General features: G+C 35.8%; 1 protein-coding gene across 3 annotated transcripts in view; it reads left to right on the forward strand.

The window, feature by feature from the left end:
• eas (ethanolamine kinase 1) overlaps positions 1-20,045 on the forward strand; it is a 122,897-nt gene that overhangs the window by 8,130 nt on the left and 94,722 nt on the right. For all 3 annotated transcript variants that reach the window (XM_069824294.1, XM_069824295.1, XM_069824296.1), the window contains exon 2: positions 12,318-12,553. In XM_069824294.1, coding sequence (XP_069680395.1) covers positions 12,431-12,553 — 123 coding nt within the window. In that variant the 5' untranslated portion in view covers positions 12,318-12,430. The remainder of the gene's footprint in view (positions 1-12,317; positions 12,554-20,045) is intronic.

Genomic DNA, 20,045 nt, shown 5'->3' on the forward strand with positions numbered 1-20,045 from the left:
GAAAGACAGAGACAACTATAAGAATCACGACATGGACCACGATAAGGACCAAGGCCACGATAGGAACCATGACAAAAACAAGATCGAAAAAGGCGATTACAACGAAAACAAGAAATATGTGTAAATAGAAATCATGTTTCATTATGCAGAGAAGAAAAGAAAGTAGGGTAAAGTTGCCTAATTCCGTGATACCCCTAATACCGTGATATATTTTTTAAATTGAATGTCAGTCAAAGCTTTGACCTTCGTCCATATCGCTAGACATCTTTCTCGAAAGAGTGCATCTTCCGACTACTTTTGAGACATCGGTGAACTTCCTAGCAGGATACCCAATCCTGGAACATTTAGTTAAAAAAAACGTATCACGGAATTAGGGGTATTAACTTTACCCTATGTTACTCACAGCTAAAACCTTTCAAAATAATCCCCCAAGGCTTTCATATATCTTTGCCAACGATGATGCAGGCAGTGACTCAATTGAGTTAATAACGCCCAGGCCTGTTCTAAGCCCTAATATTAGGATTCTAATTTCTGAACAATGGAACTAACTTTTGTGTTTAATGAATAAAATTAATAAAATGCAGATTTTGGTAATTTTCTGGTGATTTTGTACGATTACTTGTTGGCATTTGATTTGACGAGTTGGCAACTCTGGATCCTAGCTTTACTTTGCTCCTAGAGGGAAAGAAGATCAGAATTTCATCTTCCATTCAGTTCCATTGGCTTGAGCCGGGTTTAAACCTGCGGACATCGGATCCAACAGTATAGTAACAATGAGACCACCGAAAATGAGACTACAGTATAAAGGCTGGTTCACAATAAACTGTAAACGAGAATCAGAACGAGAACGAGAACGGAAAGTTTGTTAAAATGTATATATTTAAATGTGAGTATTCACAATTTTTATTTAACGAGAAGCTTGCCGGAGCTTCCAGGAACGGGAACGTGATGTTCCCAAGTTTCAACTTTGCCGTTCTCGTTTCCGATCACAGCCTGCTAGATTCATTCTGTTCCTATGATAAAGCTATTTGATCGTCGTCGTCGTATATTTTGCAGCAAGGAGACCATGACATAGGCCTAATTTCTTCTCCATGCATCGTTTCCAACTAACTCAGAAAATTGTATATGTGACCAGATTAGCACGTGAATTGAATTCTTAAATATTCTGTGTCATAAATTCTGAAGTTTGTTAACCTGTGTTTGTTGGCTGGTTTGTTCTCATGAGAGAACGTCTTTGGTCAATTATACACACATAACATCAAAATCCGTAATATCGACTTTACATATCGTTACTGACATACATATCGATATGCATAGCCGTTTCCGTCATCGCTTTATTGTGAATCCAAAATCTTCACTTTCACGTTCTCCGTTTCCAATTCTCGTTCCGGTTTTCGTTCCCGGTTTATTGTGAACCAGCCTTCATAGTCTTTGTTTGGAAAAGTTGTCATGGAATTGTTTTATAGTAATATTTATACAAAATACCTGATGAGAAGTTAAAATTACAGTGTTTAATTCATCATTAAACTACTTGTATTTCAAACGTTTAGTCATCAACATCGTCTCGTTCGATTGATTAATTACCCTTAACCATTTCGTAGCATTCGCCGATCTCGACTGGCAACGAGCGGAGAGGGACGAGAGAGGTTGTCTGCTTGAAACCTAGATACTCAGCGAACCTTAACCTTAGCTGGAGGGTTAGCACAATAGAGCAGCAATTAATGTTGCAAAGCTGGGTCACAATGACCTCCAATGTAAAAACAAAAAAGTATTGAAAGTATGGAATTATTCGATTGTCAGAACAATTTTTAAATCGCTGAAACATTAGAAATAAGCTCTAGAAAAATAAAAATGCCATTTAATTCACATTTAAACAGGGTTTGCCTTCATATATTTGTTTTCAGTTTCTTCATTTCGGCCCCGTTAGTAGCGTTTACTATTTCGAAATGTATTAAATCAAACGGGTAGAAGGAAGAGAATTCGACATCAGAAATCGATGAGGTACAGAAGATGGGCAGACAGAACAGAGTGGATAAAGGAACATGAAGGGACGGGATATATCTTTTCAGCTGTATAATTTAACAATTTATTTTTCAGTATTTTTCAGTTCTGGTGAAATGATATTCGACATAATTACAATAAAATCCTTCTGCTATTATTCTGCAATGTTAATGTTGTAAAAAAGATGTGTTCAGAATTAAGAGTAATTAATTTTCAAAATTTTGGATGAAAATTATGCAGTCATAATGCATTCTCCTGATATTTTCCACAAATCTGTGAATTCAAGAATAACTGTTTCGGTAAACGTTGCTTTTCTTGTTTATGGAGTATTAAGAAGGATTTCCGTTCAAAATAAATTACTTAGTGCTCTAGCTATCTTAACATTGAGTCAGAATTGTTGGCATCATTGGACTATGACGATCTAATAAATCAATTTGCTAGTCAAAAGTCAAAACATCAAAAAGTGACAAGTTAGGTACCGTATTTTGGCCATAGCTCATTCAAAGCCAGTATAACTGACCTGGTACATATCTACTTATGTCTATTATGGTGATAGTAGGCCTAAATTAAGTTTATAGCTGGCTATGGACTGAAAGGTCCCGGGTTCGATCCCAGGTGGTGACAGGATTTTTTTTCGTTGCCAAACTTTCAGAACGGCCCCGAGGTTCACTCAGCCTCCTATAAAATTGAGTACCGGGTCTTTCCCGGGGGTAAAAGGCGGTCAGAGCGTGGTGCCGACCACACCACCTCATTCTAGTGCCGAGGTCATGGAAAGCATGGAGCTCTACCTCCATGCCCCCCAAGTGCCTTCATGGCATGTTATGGGGATACCTTTACCTTTTTACTACAATACAATATCTACATAATGTTTAAATATATGTAAATAAAACAGCTTACAATTATCTTGATGAAATAAAATGAATAATTCCTATATTCCCCCCTTACTTTACCAATGACGTCAATCAACTTCAAAAACAACTTTATTTGTTAACTGTTTTGTTGTTAATTCAATATCATATATTAAATTAGTAAATTTAATTATAAATAAATCATTTTTAAACTATTTATACCTGGTAAGGTTTATCTTGTCTCAGTAGCAATAAAACCAAGTCCCTTCAAATGAGGGTGGAGATTATAGGAGGGTTGTAAATTTTCAGTATTCCTTTCAAAACCTTATTGTGCAGGCTGCCGGAACTCAATTTCTTGAAAGACAAGCTCAGTGACGGAACTACACAGTACAAAGAGAGATATTTTGTAATTTTATTTTGCGCTACAGAATGTATCAACTAGTCCCTTCCGCCACTGGATGGATGGACGCCATCGCTCCATTCCCCCATCGCCATAACAATACAGACGAAGTAAGACATATCTCCTTTCTCTCTCTTTTCACAGTGAGACAAGATACATCACACAGACTTTAGGTGTCAAGAAAATTTTCGACAGTAATACCACAATATCAATATTCTTTTGAGAAGATTAACTCCATATGTAGATGAAATTATATCATTTTTTATATTATAAAATTTTGAAACTTTGCAAAGAAGCCTAAATAAGATAACATTTCTCAGATTTAAAAATTTCCGGAAAATTCACTGCAATTCAAAATATCCTTAGGTAATTTTGTGATAGTTTAATTCAATGTTCGGCTCGACATACATGGGAATTTTTTTTAATAAAAACGTTAAATGTACTCCCGATTGACGGACCAACATTCATTTGAGCAAAATTACAAATTACAACTTATGATGGAGAACCAGATTTCACTTCGCCAATTAAAACATCGCAATAGGCTAATGAGTAATTTCAGATTCATCGAAAAGATACGAAGACATCATATAGTTCGGTTAATTATTCCCAAATTATACGGGCTAGGTTTAGTCCTTTCCTTCCCCCAGCCTACTGCTTTCTACCACGTCGTCTTGTAAGACGGGCTACGTTTCAAATGACGTCACCTAAGTTGACGTTCTGCCGACGAACTGACCTAAGCCTTCTGAAATATGAAATTCATTGACAAATATTTGAGAAAAGAAAGACCTTGTCCTTCTTGCAATAAGACAAGTGAACTTGTGAGATTAATGTATTATAACGCTTTATTGTGAAATGCTTAAGTTATTATGTCTTTATTTATACACCATATATCAAAAAGGACTTTACAACTTTATAGGCTTACAGAAATGTAGTCTTCTGGAATATGAAATTCATTGATACTTATTTGAGAAAATAAAATAAGTGAACATTTAAGATTAATGTATTATAACGCTTTATTTTGAAATGCTAAGTTATATCTTTATTTTAAAAATCAGTATAAATACACCGTGTAGCAAAAAGGACTTTACAGCTTTATAAGCTAATATAAATGTATCCATGTATCTTACGACAGACGTCACCAACTTATTGCACCACGTTGAACAGCTTAAGGCCGGTTCACAATAAACCGGGAACGGAAACGAGAACGGAAATATTAAAATAAATATATTCAAATGTGAGCATTCACAATTAACATCTAAATACGTTTATTTTAACATTATTTCCGTCCTCGTTCTCGTTGTCGTTTCCGTTCCCGGTTTATTGTGAACCTGCTTTAATTTGGCCGACGCACAGTTCCAGCGTCCTGTGCAAACGAAGGGACAGTGGCATGCTCATCTCAAGTGCGCAGTTGATAAATACCTTTCATTTTCTTTGCACAAATAATGTGCAAATTCAGACTATCCTTGAAATACATTTACTGTTAACACATATTTACATTTATTCAATAGTTAAACAATTCTGTTGGCTTTTAAATAATAATAATAATAATAATAATAATAATAATAATAATAATAATAATAATAATAATAATAATATATAATACTTTAAATATTTTATTGCCCATTTTACACTGCGTAGTTCTGTATTGTTGTTTAGTCAACTGTCCGAAGAGAGGTCTGAACCAGGGTTTAAGCTAGAAAATAAATAATTGTCGCAAAAATGCACAAATGAAAAATTATATTTGTGCAAATTGCGAAATGCTTGTGTAATATTATAAATAATTGTGCAGAAAGATAAAATTAATAAAGTATGCAGAAACAAAACTTATGTATTTTGTTTCTTTGAGTTTTATTACTTTCAATCCATCTTAACACAGTCTATATAACTTATACTTATGTAAGTAAATCATTAGACGTAGGTATGTTTAGAATCAATTGCTGATGAACATTAAAATATTTTATTTTATAGGCACTCTAAACATTGAAATTCTGTATTAGTAGGCCCTTCAAGATTTATTGTTAGCAGAGTGTTAACACTTTTTACTGAAAGGCGGTTTCTAATTTCAGTTTTTTACAAGATTCATGGAACTAAAATCCTCGCTCACAATTTACAGTATGCAATGGAATTATATTAATCAATTAGAAGAAATTGTTCACTTAATTTACATGAATTGCAGCAACTCTTTGAAACCAATTCCTGAACATCTATTGCTCAATATCTTTTAGAACGTTGCCCATGCCATTAGCATTTCATTTAAATTCAGATTAGTTCAAACATATCTCTGATTTCATTTTCTCCATTACCGTCTTCGTTTCTGAAGTCTAATGTGATTGTTGTTTTTTGCACATTCACATTCAAAGTTTGCTGCATTTTTAGAAGTAGAGTAGCAAAATGTGACTGTAGCTTAAAGCCTGGTCTGAACCCCACAAGTGACACCAAGAAGGCACACTTATGACTCATTTCATATTCTTCACCGAAGCAAAAATAGAAGGTTATGAAATTTTCATGAAGTGTGTGTATTATTTATTTTATTGCTTCCTCAAATGTCGAGGTTTTCCGTAGACAAATCATACCAGATAATAATAAATTAAGATAATATATTAAACACAATGTTAAGTCCAGTAACTCCAAATTTAGAACATTGGAAAATCCTGACAAGTTAAATAATTAAGGGAGATAATAACAATAGTTTTTACATATTTGTAGGGAATCCCAGATAATGGCAATAATTAGACTTACTTACGTACTGACTTTTAAGGAACCCAGAGGTTCATTGCATTACCGCCCTCACATAAGCCCGCCATTGGTCCCTATCCCGAGCAAGATTAATCCAGTCTCCATCATCATATTCCACCTCCCTTATCTCATATTTCTTTTAAAATAAATGTTGACAGGGAGAGAGAGTTCCAAAATTTCGTTAGGAAGCCTGGAATTGTTCCTCTAGCACCAATGAGGAGATTCACTACCTCTGTAACTTCGAGTTCGTATTTTCCTTTATAATAAGAAATGGTATGTATATAATAAATGCTCTGTTTTAATTGATGGACTTTTAAAGGCTGGGGCTGATGGCTTTCAAACCTGATGGTTGGGTCAATAATGTAACCTTTGATTTTAAAGACAGTTATATCGATTCGTATATGAATATGTTAATGCTAACATAGGTATAAACAGAGTTAAATATTGGTTTAATTTTTTTTGTTAAAATAAAAAAAAAATCAATCTTTTTCTCTTTAACATCAACAATATTTTAATCATCGTAGATAATTTTAATTTAATAATACATAATTGTAGTTTTACTGTTTTTAATTGTAAATGTTTCTCTTTGAAAGAATCTGAAGTCCTGAAATATCTCTTGATCAGCATCTGAGGTGATATTCTCATATTTCTTACCTATGCAGCAGATTTTGTAAAACAATTTACAAAATTATCATCCGTCGTATTTTATCCAACAGTATTTTACGTACAATTTATTTAGCTCTTTTTCAATCCACCATCCAGTAAGATTATTGCGTGGGATGGAATTAAAAAACATCTTTAGACCCTCTAAATTAAAAAAAAAAAATGAAAAATTGTTTAAACATCTTTTCATTACCGTCTTAAATTCATAGTATCTGAATTTGAAATCTATAAAATTGAACAATTCTGCAAACATTATTGAAGTATTATCACAGTGTAGTATATACAGTCACGAAGGTCAATACGTAGTAAATATGCATCCATAGATAGTTGCTAACCACTAGGATCGCTACTATCGCCTCATTACAGACGATGTGAAATAGTACCTGCACAGTCTGTTGTTTCTAGCAACTTCAACAACTCGAGCTTCGCGACTATATACTAGACTGTGGTATTATCACAAAAATCGCAAAGATAATGTGCCATACATTTACCTATATTTACAATACTAGGCGGAAAGTTAATTTACCATTAAGAGAGCAAATACTTTTCATAACACAACAGCAGGTTTAAAAAACAGTGTTAATCTAGAACAAAGGTTATATAACCCATCATCATCATCATCATCATCATCATCATCACCACCACCACCACCACCACCACCACCACCACCACCACCATCATCATCATCATCATCATCATCATCATCATCATCATCATCATCATCATCATCATCATCATCATCATCATCATCATCGTCGTCATCATCATCATCATCAGTAGCTCTACATCCCAGTGTGGGCCTCGGCCTGCTCCATAGGTCTCTTGTCTTTGGCTACACTTCAGCAACTTTTGATATCAAGTTCTTCATATCATGTGTTACACAGTCCATCTAAGGGAGTCGAGGTCTTCCTACTCCTCTCCTTCCATTAGGCTTAAATTCCATGATCCTTTTTGGCATCTCATTTTCGTCCATTCTCATACCTGACCTGCCCATCTCAGTCTGGATATATCTTGATCAAACTGATTACATCGTGAGACTTATAAAGCTGGTATAGTTCTTGGTTACTTCTTATTCTCCAGCTTTCTCCTTCTTTTATGGTTCCATAGATTCTGCGTAATATTTTTCCTTCCTTCCTCAATAGATCACCCTCCGTCAAGGTCCAAGTCTCGGATGCATACAAAATAGGCGTCATCAGAGTTTTATCTAGTATACATTTAGTCTCACGGGAAAGTAACTTCATTTGAAATGTTTCTGAAGACCATAATAGCTTCTGTTAGCGTTCTGTATTCTTCTGTATTATTATTATTATTATTATTATTATTATTATTATTATTATTATTATTATTATTATTATTATTATTATTATTATTTATTAAGATTATGTAACTCCATAATCAAAATGCACCCCAAAATTTTCATGGTTTTCCGTTGTGAAGTTCAGTAAAAGAAATTGAACATATGCTTATAAATGATATTTAAATTGATTCTATGTATAATTATTTTGTGTATTCCTGGTTCTTTATATCTTCTATGTTATTCAGTATATCAAATACTATAATATTAATATACAATGTAAGGTTCGTTATTGTCTCAACTGCCGTCTTATTATGTATAAAATTTTACGAGTATGAATTCTAGCTTTCTCCATTTCACATGTTATGAGTACGTGAATTAAAGAAAATATACATTTTTCGTGGTATTAAAATTCATACATTTTCTGAATTCATTTATATACAGAGTTTATCATAAGTAACGCGTAATGTGTTTTATAATTAGGTGGAATATTTTTTAGAAAAATGCTTAGACACATCGAATCTTATTTCTTAAAAGGATTTTTTTTTGTAAATGTGAATATTTTCTGTAATCATTGTTGCATGAGCTATGACGTCATGGAATAAAATTTTAAATTATAGTCCCGTCGCTCTAATTTTCGGCAGCCAATCACGTTGCAGGTCGGCTACATTTAAACGTGTGCGTCTTGTGATTCGCTGATGAAGATGTTAAGCATTTCCTAAGGCTGGATAAATACTTAATATATAATCGCCCGCCATTTTGGCTCTTTCGTTGGCGTTCGCAGAAAGCACACGAGGACGTTATTTGCCGCTCAATTATTTGCTGAATTACAGTGCGTTTGATTTATTATTATAGGAGCTACGACATGATCATGTTTAACGGTGTGGCAAATAAATCCCTTGTCTAGTAGCTCGGCAACGAAAGAACAAAAATGGCGAACGATAGTACCTACCTAGACTTTATAGAGCCTTGACTTCCTAAGATGTAAGCAAAGAGGAGTCATGCCGGGAATAACAGCGTCGCGACTATAGAACATAATTATGATTTTTTCACGTTTTCTGAAAGACCGTCTTCGTTTTTATCGCTCTACACCTTCATTTGTTTTATACAGAAGTGTATGTTGCTATGAGAACGATTTAATTGTTGATAAATTTGTTAATCATTGTGTTTGGAAAGCAGTTTAATTGAACCTAAAATAAAAATGGTTTCAACAGAAAATGAGAGAATTGAAATTTTAATGATGATTGGATGTCATGACAGAAGACGTACGCAAGAGGAAGTGAGCACACTTTTTAATGAAACCCACCCAAATCGAACACCTATTTCTCAGTCAGCTGTGAGTAGACTAGAAGCTAAATTCAATGAACAAGGACATGTCGGAGACATACGAAGATCATCCACCGACAAGGAGTTGAAACTTGACATTTTACTGAAGGTAACCCTTGACTTCAGACGGCTGTGAGTTCCAGTGACGAGAGGTAGCAACAGTGAAAGATGAGGAATACAGAGATGATGTGTGGAGTGGAATTTCTAGCGTGTTATCGCGTTGTGATCGAGTATTAATATTATGATAATAAGAGAGAGTATGAAAACGGGCGAATAAATAAGAGGGGGATGAAGTGTGCATAATTCGATATAAGAGAGAAAGCGAGTGCAGATTTCTCCTCTCATGTAACCTAAGCCATGATAACTTCTCGAAAGAAGGTGAGATATGATCATAGTATCGAGCATTATGAATGAAGCGGACGCACGCGTTATGAACACGCTGTAGTTTCTGAGAGGAATCAGTACTGAGATCACTGAACAAAACATCGCAATAATCGAAGTGAGGTAGAATGAGTGTCTGTACCAGCGTCTGTTTTAATGAGATGGATAATGATACAATCATTTTAGTGAATGAAGAATAGAGAATACCTTTTAATATGTGTATCCCAATTTTAGTGATGATGTAAACAGGCAAAACTGCAGATATTGGTCGGAAAAGAATACGAACTGAATAACAGAATCACATACACAATACCCCCAGAATATAAATTTTTTGGGCAGAAATTGTAGGAGGCAGAGTCTTGGGTCCTTATTTTTTTCTACGAGTCTCTTACCAGTGATCGGTATTTCGAGTTTTTGAGTGATGATCTTATACCAGCCCTTACTGTTCTACATCCAAATCTTCAAGATCCAGACATACCACACGATTCAATCTGGTTTCAACAGGATGAGTCTCCTCCCCATTACGCAGTCTCTGTTCGGGAATAGCTGAATGAATTGTTTCCGAATAGATAGATTTGAAGAAGGGACATGACGAATGGCCTGCAAGATCACCTGATCTGTCTCCGCTTGATTTCTTTTTATGTGGTTACTGAAGTGTAGGGTCTTTGCCACGCAACCTAGTGACTTGAACGAGTTGAAGACCACAATGAAAATTGAATGTAAAGAAATACCGCCAGCTGTGATAGAAGTTGTTCGAAAGAAATTTGTACTGAGGCTTAATCATTGCCAGATTGTCGGTGGAGGACATTTTGAACAGTTAATTAAATGAATTTAATTAGGGTAAGGTTGCCTATATCGCACCACTTTAGCATTTATAATTTTTATTGAACAATACGGTTTTTATTTTCTGCATTCCTTTACAGAGATATATTCCCAGAACATTTTCCTTTCATGTAAAAAAGAATCCTTGAATTTGATTTAATATTTTTGAAGTAGAATTATTTTTTCTAAACACTTGTCAGTGGTGCCATTTAGGCAACTAGTTTCCTAAATAGCACCTGCGGTTTCTTAAATCGCACCTCTTTATCTGCAGGCAACAGGATGAAGGAAAGCTGTTAATATTGAACATATTGAACAGTATTTAATATGAATAATGTAATAAATGCAAATTACAAGTTTATTGAAACTAATGAAAGAGAGTAACGCATCTTCAAATGAAATTGAAAAATAGAGCATAAATTACCTAACTTCCTGAATGCGTTCTTTATTGTTACACATTTGCCAGTGCTTCACCAGGCAGTTCAAACTGTACACTGCGTCACCTTTTCTCCGCGATTATCTCAAAGCCATCTAAGAACTGCTTCGTGATATAGCTGTCTGAAATGGTTGAAGGTAGAAAGAAACATCTAAAGGCTGGACCTATGAGTATTATGACGAAAAAGCTGAAACAGGAGCACATCATTTTCCCGAGATAATTCAGTTTCTAAATTTTTGGAATAGGTCGTATAGGTGGACATACAGAAGCAGCACTTTTTTCTATGGCAGGTTTAAGTGGCAAATAAAATGTTTGAGTTTTTCGACAAATAGTTCACTGTTGATGTAACCGGACTCAGAGCAAACAAATAACGATCCTGGAGGAGCACCAGGTGATAATGTAGGATGCACTGTTTGACGTTTAAAAATTATCATAGATGGCACGAAATACCTGGTGTGCTTGTACAACACACACTTGTTGTATTAACACCCTTTTCACCACTTGATATTGCATCCACCTGATACATTCCTCGTTCAGTTAAAATTTTTGGGGCCTTCTTTTGTACGGCTAGAGTTGCTACAGTTGCTCATATCGCACCAGTGCGAATTTGGCACCTACAAAGTGGTGCGAATTGAGAAACTAAGTCATAAGTTATTATTTCCTTCATTCTAGCCTATGATCACCATATGTTCGAAAATCCTACTAAGTTAAGTGTTCTTTAATATTTCTTGAAACCAATAACATCTTAGGATTATGGATTCCTTTGCATACAAATCCGTAATTTAGTTACAAAATGTTAGCTAAATATACATCCACCTGAGCGATTATATTAAATACACTATCATCACGCTGCTGACACAAAGAAGTGGCAGAAATCAAGTGACATGGTGGAAGTTCATATGGTAGATTGTAACAATACCACTAGATCCCACACTACTGCAGTAACTTGTTTTAAACTAGCAGTGGTGCCATTTAGGAAGCGGTGAGATTTATGCTACTCTACCCTATTTATTGTTTTCTTTCAGTCAAATTAATTGCCTTATACACGTGTTTGTGTGAAAGTTAGTGAAATTATATTACCTTTCTTTCTTGTGTGGAGAAACATCAACTTCAATTAAATAAGTGAGATTTTCCAGACTATGCAATTTCAAACACGCTCTTTCAAAAAATGTGAAAAAAAATGTTCTAATTAAAAAAATTTATTCGATGACGTCATAGCTCATGTAATAATGACTACAGAAAAGATTCACATTTACAAAATAAATCCTGTTTGCTCAAAGTATGCAGAAGAGAAAGGACAGGAAGGTGTGGAAGTGTCAGTTTTTGTAGTAGATAATCTGAACACCCCAATAACTCAATCAGAGTGGCAGCTTCAAATGTCATCTGGATGAATGCGTGTGTTTTATGATGCAGGGTTTATGTAATGGTAGTAAGTCGAAGGTCGGTGTGCGAGCGTAGCCGCGGCGGTCGGCACGTCATCTGAGCCTGAGCACAGTCAGTGTCTGCCGGGTGCCTGCGCCGCCAGCATGAACCTACACGCCGCCGTGCACATCCCGCTCACCATCGAGCAGGACGAGCTCATCGCCGGCTCCATCACGGTGCTCAGCGTCATCAGACCCTCGTGGACCAGAGACAAGATCAGTTTCAAGGTGAGTTCTAGTGATGGGAGGTTATTCGAAAATAACCGGTTATTTTAAAATTAACTTAACCTGAAGGAAGTCAATAATATGACAATTTCTATAGAAAAGTTAAAAGTAAAATTAGAAGTAAAATATGTATTGAAAACAGAATTATAGAACAAGTGAACACATTTAATTATTCAGAGTATCCCTTTCATATGGAAAAGAAAATGATATCGATACTAAAACAACTAATTTTGTAAAATTTTTCGGCATTATCGATTCACTTTTAAAATCTAATTTAGTACAGAAACATACAAGATTAAAGATGTAGACTACAATATTTTAGCACAACCTACTTTAGTCTATGGATCAGAAGCCTGGACTTCGACAAAAAAAATCTTCAACGTATAACTGTCAACAAAATGAGATTCATGAGAAAAACGGCGCGATACACACTTTGGGATAGAAAACGAAATACAGAAATTTTGGAAGAATTGAACGTCCAACCTATATTGAATTTTCTTCAAATCTTTAGAGTTAATTGGAAACAGCATGTCGAGAGAAAGCCAACAGAAAAATGACCGAAGGCAGTGCTACACTACCGTTCTTCTGTACAACGATCTGTTGGAAGATCATTAAAAAGATGGCATGAGACCACTGAGAGCGCAACAGACCACTAGGTTGGATGACGATGATGATGATGATGATATTGTTTTTCTAACATTTCAAAATTATCAAATTAGTCAGGAAAACAAAATGAGATATTACTTGCAATAAAAATCAAAGAACAGTTTGCAGTCAATTGTAAACCAACCGAAGATGTTAAAAAAAGTCATTAGATGCTGAAGATCATCAATGACGTCCTTAACAAAATACAAAAAATAATAAGAAGATATTAAATTGCATTTAAATACTTCACTCACATTTGGGATTATAGGTAAGGTAAATAAAAAATCACACATTTCGACGGGCAATCTATTCTCCTATAACCAATATATACCAAAGTCAAAGTTTCTCGTCGTATGGACAGAGAACATCTACGACAATGTCCATCCTGAAATCCACCTGTGAAAATGATCGCTATTGGGAAGCCAGAGACCTAATGGAACAGTGATATAAAATATCAGTAACCTATGCCATTAGAAAAAAAAAAGTTCTCGCCATTTGAAATATTCCAGTATCCGCAGATTATATTATAAGCCAATCAGAGATAGTTTGCGGTTAAAATAGGCATATTATTGACATTGATTCAAAGTCGAATTTCATTTTGTCATCTATGGACAGATGTAGTACGTAAAGCAGTAACGCATACTCCATGTAGGAATGGCCTACGAGACAATTTATATACAAGGTTGATTACATAGAATACAATTAATAATAAAAAGAAACGATGTTCGACTGATATTAAATTAGAGATAAACTTAAAATACATTTGATTCGATGTACATAAGTAGGCTATGTTAAAAAAATAACCGTTCGTTCGGTTATTGAGGAAACAACCGGTTCTCCGATACAAGTTAAACCGACAAGCAAAAATAACCGGTTAAGCGTATGAAAATAACCGCCTATTTTTGCCCATTCCTAATGAGTTCGCGTGCCATCATGCCATCAACATTACACATTGAAGAAAACAATAGTATACATTAAAATAAATATAGAAAACTGATGCGTTTTGTAATTAAGCGCATGGTTAAGTAGAAAATCAGGCTGAAAGTCTGCGAAGTTTGGCATTGATAGTTCGCCTTCTCAAACCTCCTCCAATGTCGCTGACCAAGGATGAAATAGTAATATGCGTTACAAGAGCGGTATATTGAAGTTTTCATGTTCGGGGAAAATTTTGAAAAAGCGAAAGAAAACATACCGCTCGTGCATCGTACATTATTTTGTGCGAAGATCGTTTATTACATACCTAAAAGAGGAATTTCTAATTAGTTGCAATGAAATCTCCATCTTGGTTTCTGTTCAATGACGGCAAATTTGCAAAACAAAAATATCTATCTTCAACATTGTTGCTTTAAAATGTTTTCTGTGTTTACTATACTCCAGGAGGCCGTGATATACGTCTGTCTTTTTTCCCCGCCAGTCTATAAATGCGAACTTAAAACAAACGGCTTCCTTAATGTTACATGCATCACGAATGCAGTAACTTTAGTGGAGTTGTAGAGTTTACTTAATTTTTGCAAATATTTAAAAACAATAATTAACAGTGCAATTTAGGTGAAATTGCAGTGGTAAGTTTCCAATTTATAATTATTACTATATTGAACGTCTCTAAAAATAATATGTTAAAAGCCTAAAGCAGTAAAATGAATATGTCACTTAAGCGGTAAGAAGAGGGAAATTGTTATGTGTGTTCGGTTGGGAATAGGCCTACTGAATGTGGAATTTTAGACTTACCGCGGATTGGTTTTGTGCGGAAACCAAGCAAATACGCACGATCTCGCACAAACAAACTTGCATGTTACTAAATTTCATACTTGCGTATTTAAATTATTTATTTGATAATTTTAAGGAAATTAAAGACTGAAAGCAATCGAAATAATGTTTTAAATATATAACATTCATTAGACACAGCTGGATGAATTTTAAGACTCTTGGAATTAGTTGAAAGTGTACCTTATTGTATGAAGTAACATGTGCATAAATTTTATCTTTCCACGCTCGCAGGAGTAGAGTGATAGCGGCAGTGCACAGCGCAGCTGCCCGCTTTGTAATGAGTTAACTCAAGATACACAGTAGAATGGCCAGTTTGTTGCAATTTGAAATTGTGAAAGTGCTGAAAAAATGCTTACCTTTTAAAGACAATATTGAAAGTGTTTCCAATTTGATGTGAATCAAGCGTTGTAGCTTCTAAACACATTTTGATTCATATGTTTTCATGATTTTTTAAATAAAGTTACAACAAATAAAAATTGTTTGTTCCGTATTAAGTCTCAGAACCATGACTCAAGCAACAGACACAAAGTGATAATGAAACTCAACACTGCACACAGTAATAGATATATTGCTCTGAAAGTCAATTCAATACTGACACAACAGAAAACCGTCTTATCAGCGACTATGTACGTCCTTGAATGGCACCGTTCGCAGCTACTTACTGCTGACTCGAGTTCCGTAAACGAGCGTGGAGAGATAAAATGTATGCATTGTATACACACAGAAACAAAAAGCAGTCGGTCGGGTGCCAAACGGCACAGTTATTGGCATAAATTCAACACGAATATAAAACACACTAAAACAATTACAATTGATTCTGATGTTGTGGTATACAAGAACATGCATAGTAACTAAGATTTAGAATGTTGAGGAGCTACTTTTATATGTGTAAATGCTTTTTGATCAATAATAGGTATTAGAGATGTCATCAACTTCAACGTTATACGTATGCATTCCGGTCTCCTTCATAGCTGAATGAATAGCACGAATAGCTCTAAGACTGTATGAAAGAAAGATTACCAGTTAGGAATGTTCCAAATACACATATATTTATTTCAGTTTGTCAGCGCATTTGTAATGTGGGAAGTGTAATATCTGGTTTTCGTAATTGTGATAATAAATGATCCGGTGAAATTGTCAATAGGAAGAAAGAAATAATGAATTTGGTGGAACAAAATCCAGGTCGTATCTTTTTTTTTTAATTGGGTTATTTTACGACGCTGTATCAACATCTAGGTTATTTAGCGTCTGAATGATATGAAGGTGATAATGCCGGTGAAATGAGTCCGGGGTCCAGCACCGAAAGTTACCCAGCATTTGCTCGTATTGGGTTGAGGGAAAACCCCGGAAAAAACCTCAACAAGGTAACTTGCCCCGACCGGGAATCGAACCCGGGCCACCTGGTTTCGCAGCCAGACACGCAAACCGTTACTCCACAGGTGTGGACTCCAGGTCGTATCAGTTGTGATATTGGTCATGAGGTTGGAGTAACTAATTGGGCTGTTCTAAGAAGAAAATACAAATGTAGGAAGACGTCTGGCTGCGAAGGTGTATTTAAACTCTTATCACAACCCTATCCAACAGTACGCATCAGTGAAAAATGTTTCCAGTTGTCTGTTTCTGGTATAGGTCTCAATTTATGGGCATGCTCTTTTATTATTCATGAAAGTATTGAAGGTACCGTGTGACACAAAACTCACTTGCCAATTGGGGAAAATAATATTATTTTGGAATGACAAATATAGGATCATGACAAAGACAACTAGGACTACGACAGTAATCATGGCATGTACACGACAAACATCATGAGAGGGACCACGGCAACGATAAGGACCATGACAAAGACAATAAGGACTACTGTAAGAACCACGACAAAGACAACAAGGATCACGATAAGGACCGCGATAAAGATCCTGATAAAACCACGGCAAGAATCACGGTAAGGACCACGACAAGGACAACTATAAGGACCACGCCATGGGATATAAGGAACATGATAAAGACAAGAACCACGACAAAGTCAACAAGGATCATGATAAGGACTATGACAAGGTCAACGACAAGGACCACAATAAGGACTGCGGAAAGCACCATAATCCATATCGTGATCCTTGACATTCTTGACATATCATGGTCCTTATTGTGATCCTTGTCATGGTGCTCGTCATGGCCCATGTAACGATCCTTATTGTAGTTCTTGTTTTCTTTGTCGTGATCCTTGTTGTCTTTTTCATATATTTATATATATATTTTAGTAGGTTATTTTACGACGCTTTATCAACATCTTAGGTTATTTAGCGTCTGAATGAGATGAAGATGATAATGCCGGTGAAATGAGTCCGGGGTCCAGCACCGAAAGTTACCCAGCATTTGCTCATATTGGGTTGAGGAAAAACCCCGGAAGAAACCTCAACCAGGTAACTTGCTCCGACCAGGAATCGAACCTGGTTTCGCGGCCAGACGCGCTAACCGTTACTCCATAGGTGTACAAATTTCAGCCATTTTTTATTTCTTCTGGAGGCCTGCCTCGGGACTCCGCAGAATGAGGATGATTGTGGAGTACTGGTGTAATGATGATGCTGATGGTTAGGAGAAACGGGAGAACACGGAGAAAAACCCCTCACGCCCGCTTTGTTCACCACAAATTCCATCATGGCCCAGACAGAGATCGAATCCGAGTATCATCTTTGTCATGGTCCTATATTTGTCATTTCAAAATAATATTGCTTTCCCCATTTGGTGACTTTTTTAACACACGATATTAAATATAGCCTTCATCGCAAGTCTTAAAAATCAGTACGGCAGTCTGACCAATCACAGAGTTAAGGCTGGTCCACAATAAACCGGAAACGGAAACGACAACAGAACCTTGCCGTAGCCCGAGAACGGGAACGTGAAAGTTAATTGTGAATGCTCACATTAAAATCTATTTATTTTAATATTTCCGTTCTCGTTCCCGTTGTTTCCGTTCCCGGTTTATTATGAACCAGCCTTTACTCAGACTCACATGAATCGAGCGGCATAAAATATTTGAAGTGATCTATACATGTTCCAAAGTCTTCTCGAGGAGAAGCCAGCGCTTGCACTTCTACGTCTGAACGCTGCCAGTCACGCTTCTTCTCTCGGGACGTTTTCCTTCGGTGAATTAGGAAATTAGATGACAGCGAGATGGTATTTGGCGAGTTGAGCGCGAAGATTCTGGTATTCGCCTTGTGGTTGGGGAAAACCGAAAAAAATCCAACCAGGTAAATCAGCCCAAGCAGGATTCGTATAGCCTTGGATTTCGAGGATTACTCATTACCCCAAGACTACGCCAGCGACTTTATGCGTTGATAAGCGGCTTTTATTAATGACGTCAGATGCTTTATCAAGTAAATAACATGATTTTAGATGTAGGCTATTGTATATTCATGATTTGATTTGATCAGTCATTACATTACCTTTTGCAATCAATGCGATAGTCTAATCTTGTACCATTGGCGAGGTTCCTCTAAAATACCGTTCCAGTCTTAAAATGACTCATTAGAATCGGATTGCAAGTTGCTAACAAATTTTATGCTCGACCATACCGAAATGTAGTAATTATACACCTGGTAGCAGTCCTTTAATGCATGTCATTAAAGTACACCTACTCATTAAAGTACAGGTCTTCAACCAATGACAAGTCAGCTTTGTACCGTTATATCGATTATTCTCGGATATGCAATCGAAAGACAATTAGCGAAAAGTCACGGAGGCTGGAAATCCAATACTGTCGCAGAAGGTTAGGTTCTGTTACTATAATAATTAGCGTTAATTGTAAATAATATTCAAATAAATTCAATTTGTCATCTCGTTTTTCAATTCTAAATCAATTTCCAGGTTATATCAGAGTAATGCTCATTCTTATTCTGTGCCAAGGTCAATAACATTCGGCCTCGGAAAAAAATTAATACTTTCGCGTCTGCGCACATCTCACAATTCAGGTCAGTTCGCACATAACCATAAAAAACTAATTTTCAATACTTTCAAGTTAGAAATATGGTCGAGCATAAAAAGTCGTATGAAACTTGCCTATAATGGTAATTAAGACGCTCGTATGAAAATTATGAAACTCGCTTGCGCTCGTTTCATAAAGAAACATACTTGCGTCTTAATTACTACCATTATAGGCTCGTTGCATAATGTAGTATTATCACCGCCAGAATTAGTATGGTTGCACGTGTTTTTCTCGGAATGCTACTGCATCAATGAGTTTTCTTAAAACGTTTCTGTTTTCCTTTATTTCGCACCATTTAAAATCGGCAGCTTTCTTTTTTCTTTTCAAATCGAAAGATGATCAATTATTTGAGAGTCAAATATGAAATTGAGATCGTTCTATATAATATAACCAAAGACTTCTTCTATTTACCATAATCTGTTAATAAATATTTTAAGCTATAAAACTGTCTTAGTCCAAAGGCTTTTTCAGTAAATAAGAAAACTAGGCTAATAGTAGGGTTTATTTGATATACTCGATCCAGTAACCATGCCAAATTTTGTAATTACTCTTAGTAAAGAAGCGGTTGGGCAACTCTTTTGGTAGAGCAAGCGAGTACCAGCTGGAAGGTCCTAAATTCAATCCCAGGTGATGGCGGGAATTTTCTAGTTGCCAAAACTTCCAGAATTGCCCCGAGGTTCACTCAACCTCCTGTCAGATTGAGTACCGGATATTTCTCGGCGATAAAAAGCGGTTGGAGCGTGATTCTGATCACACCATCTCAGTCTAGTGCTGTGGTATGAAAGCATGGAACTCTCCTCCATGTCCTCATGCGCCTTCGTGGCGTGTAAATGGGATATCTTGACCTTCTTATTAAAGTGTGTAGCATATGATCAATTCCTTTTCTGCTTTCGATTTCAAGTCCTGAAAGTGACCAGTCTCCACGGTTTGAAGCTTAGATCAAACATAACTATGCAATAATAATAACAATAATAATAATAATAATAATAATAATAATAATAATAATAATAATAATAATCCGTGACGCGACAGCCCATGAAGGGTCAAGATAGACCAGCTGACTGCTGGTCTTACGTTCACATGCCTCAGCAGAGAGGAATGATC

The sequence above is a fragment of the Periplaneta americana genome, chromosome 4 (assembly GCF_040183065.1).
Source record: "Periplaneta americana isolate PAMFEO1 chromosome 4, P.americana_PAMFEO1_priV1, whole genome shotgun sequence".
NCBI classification, from domain to species: domain Eukaryota; kingdom Metazoa; phylum Arthropoda; class Insecta; order Blattodea; family Blattidae; genus Periplaneta; species Periplaneta americana.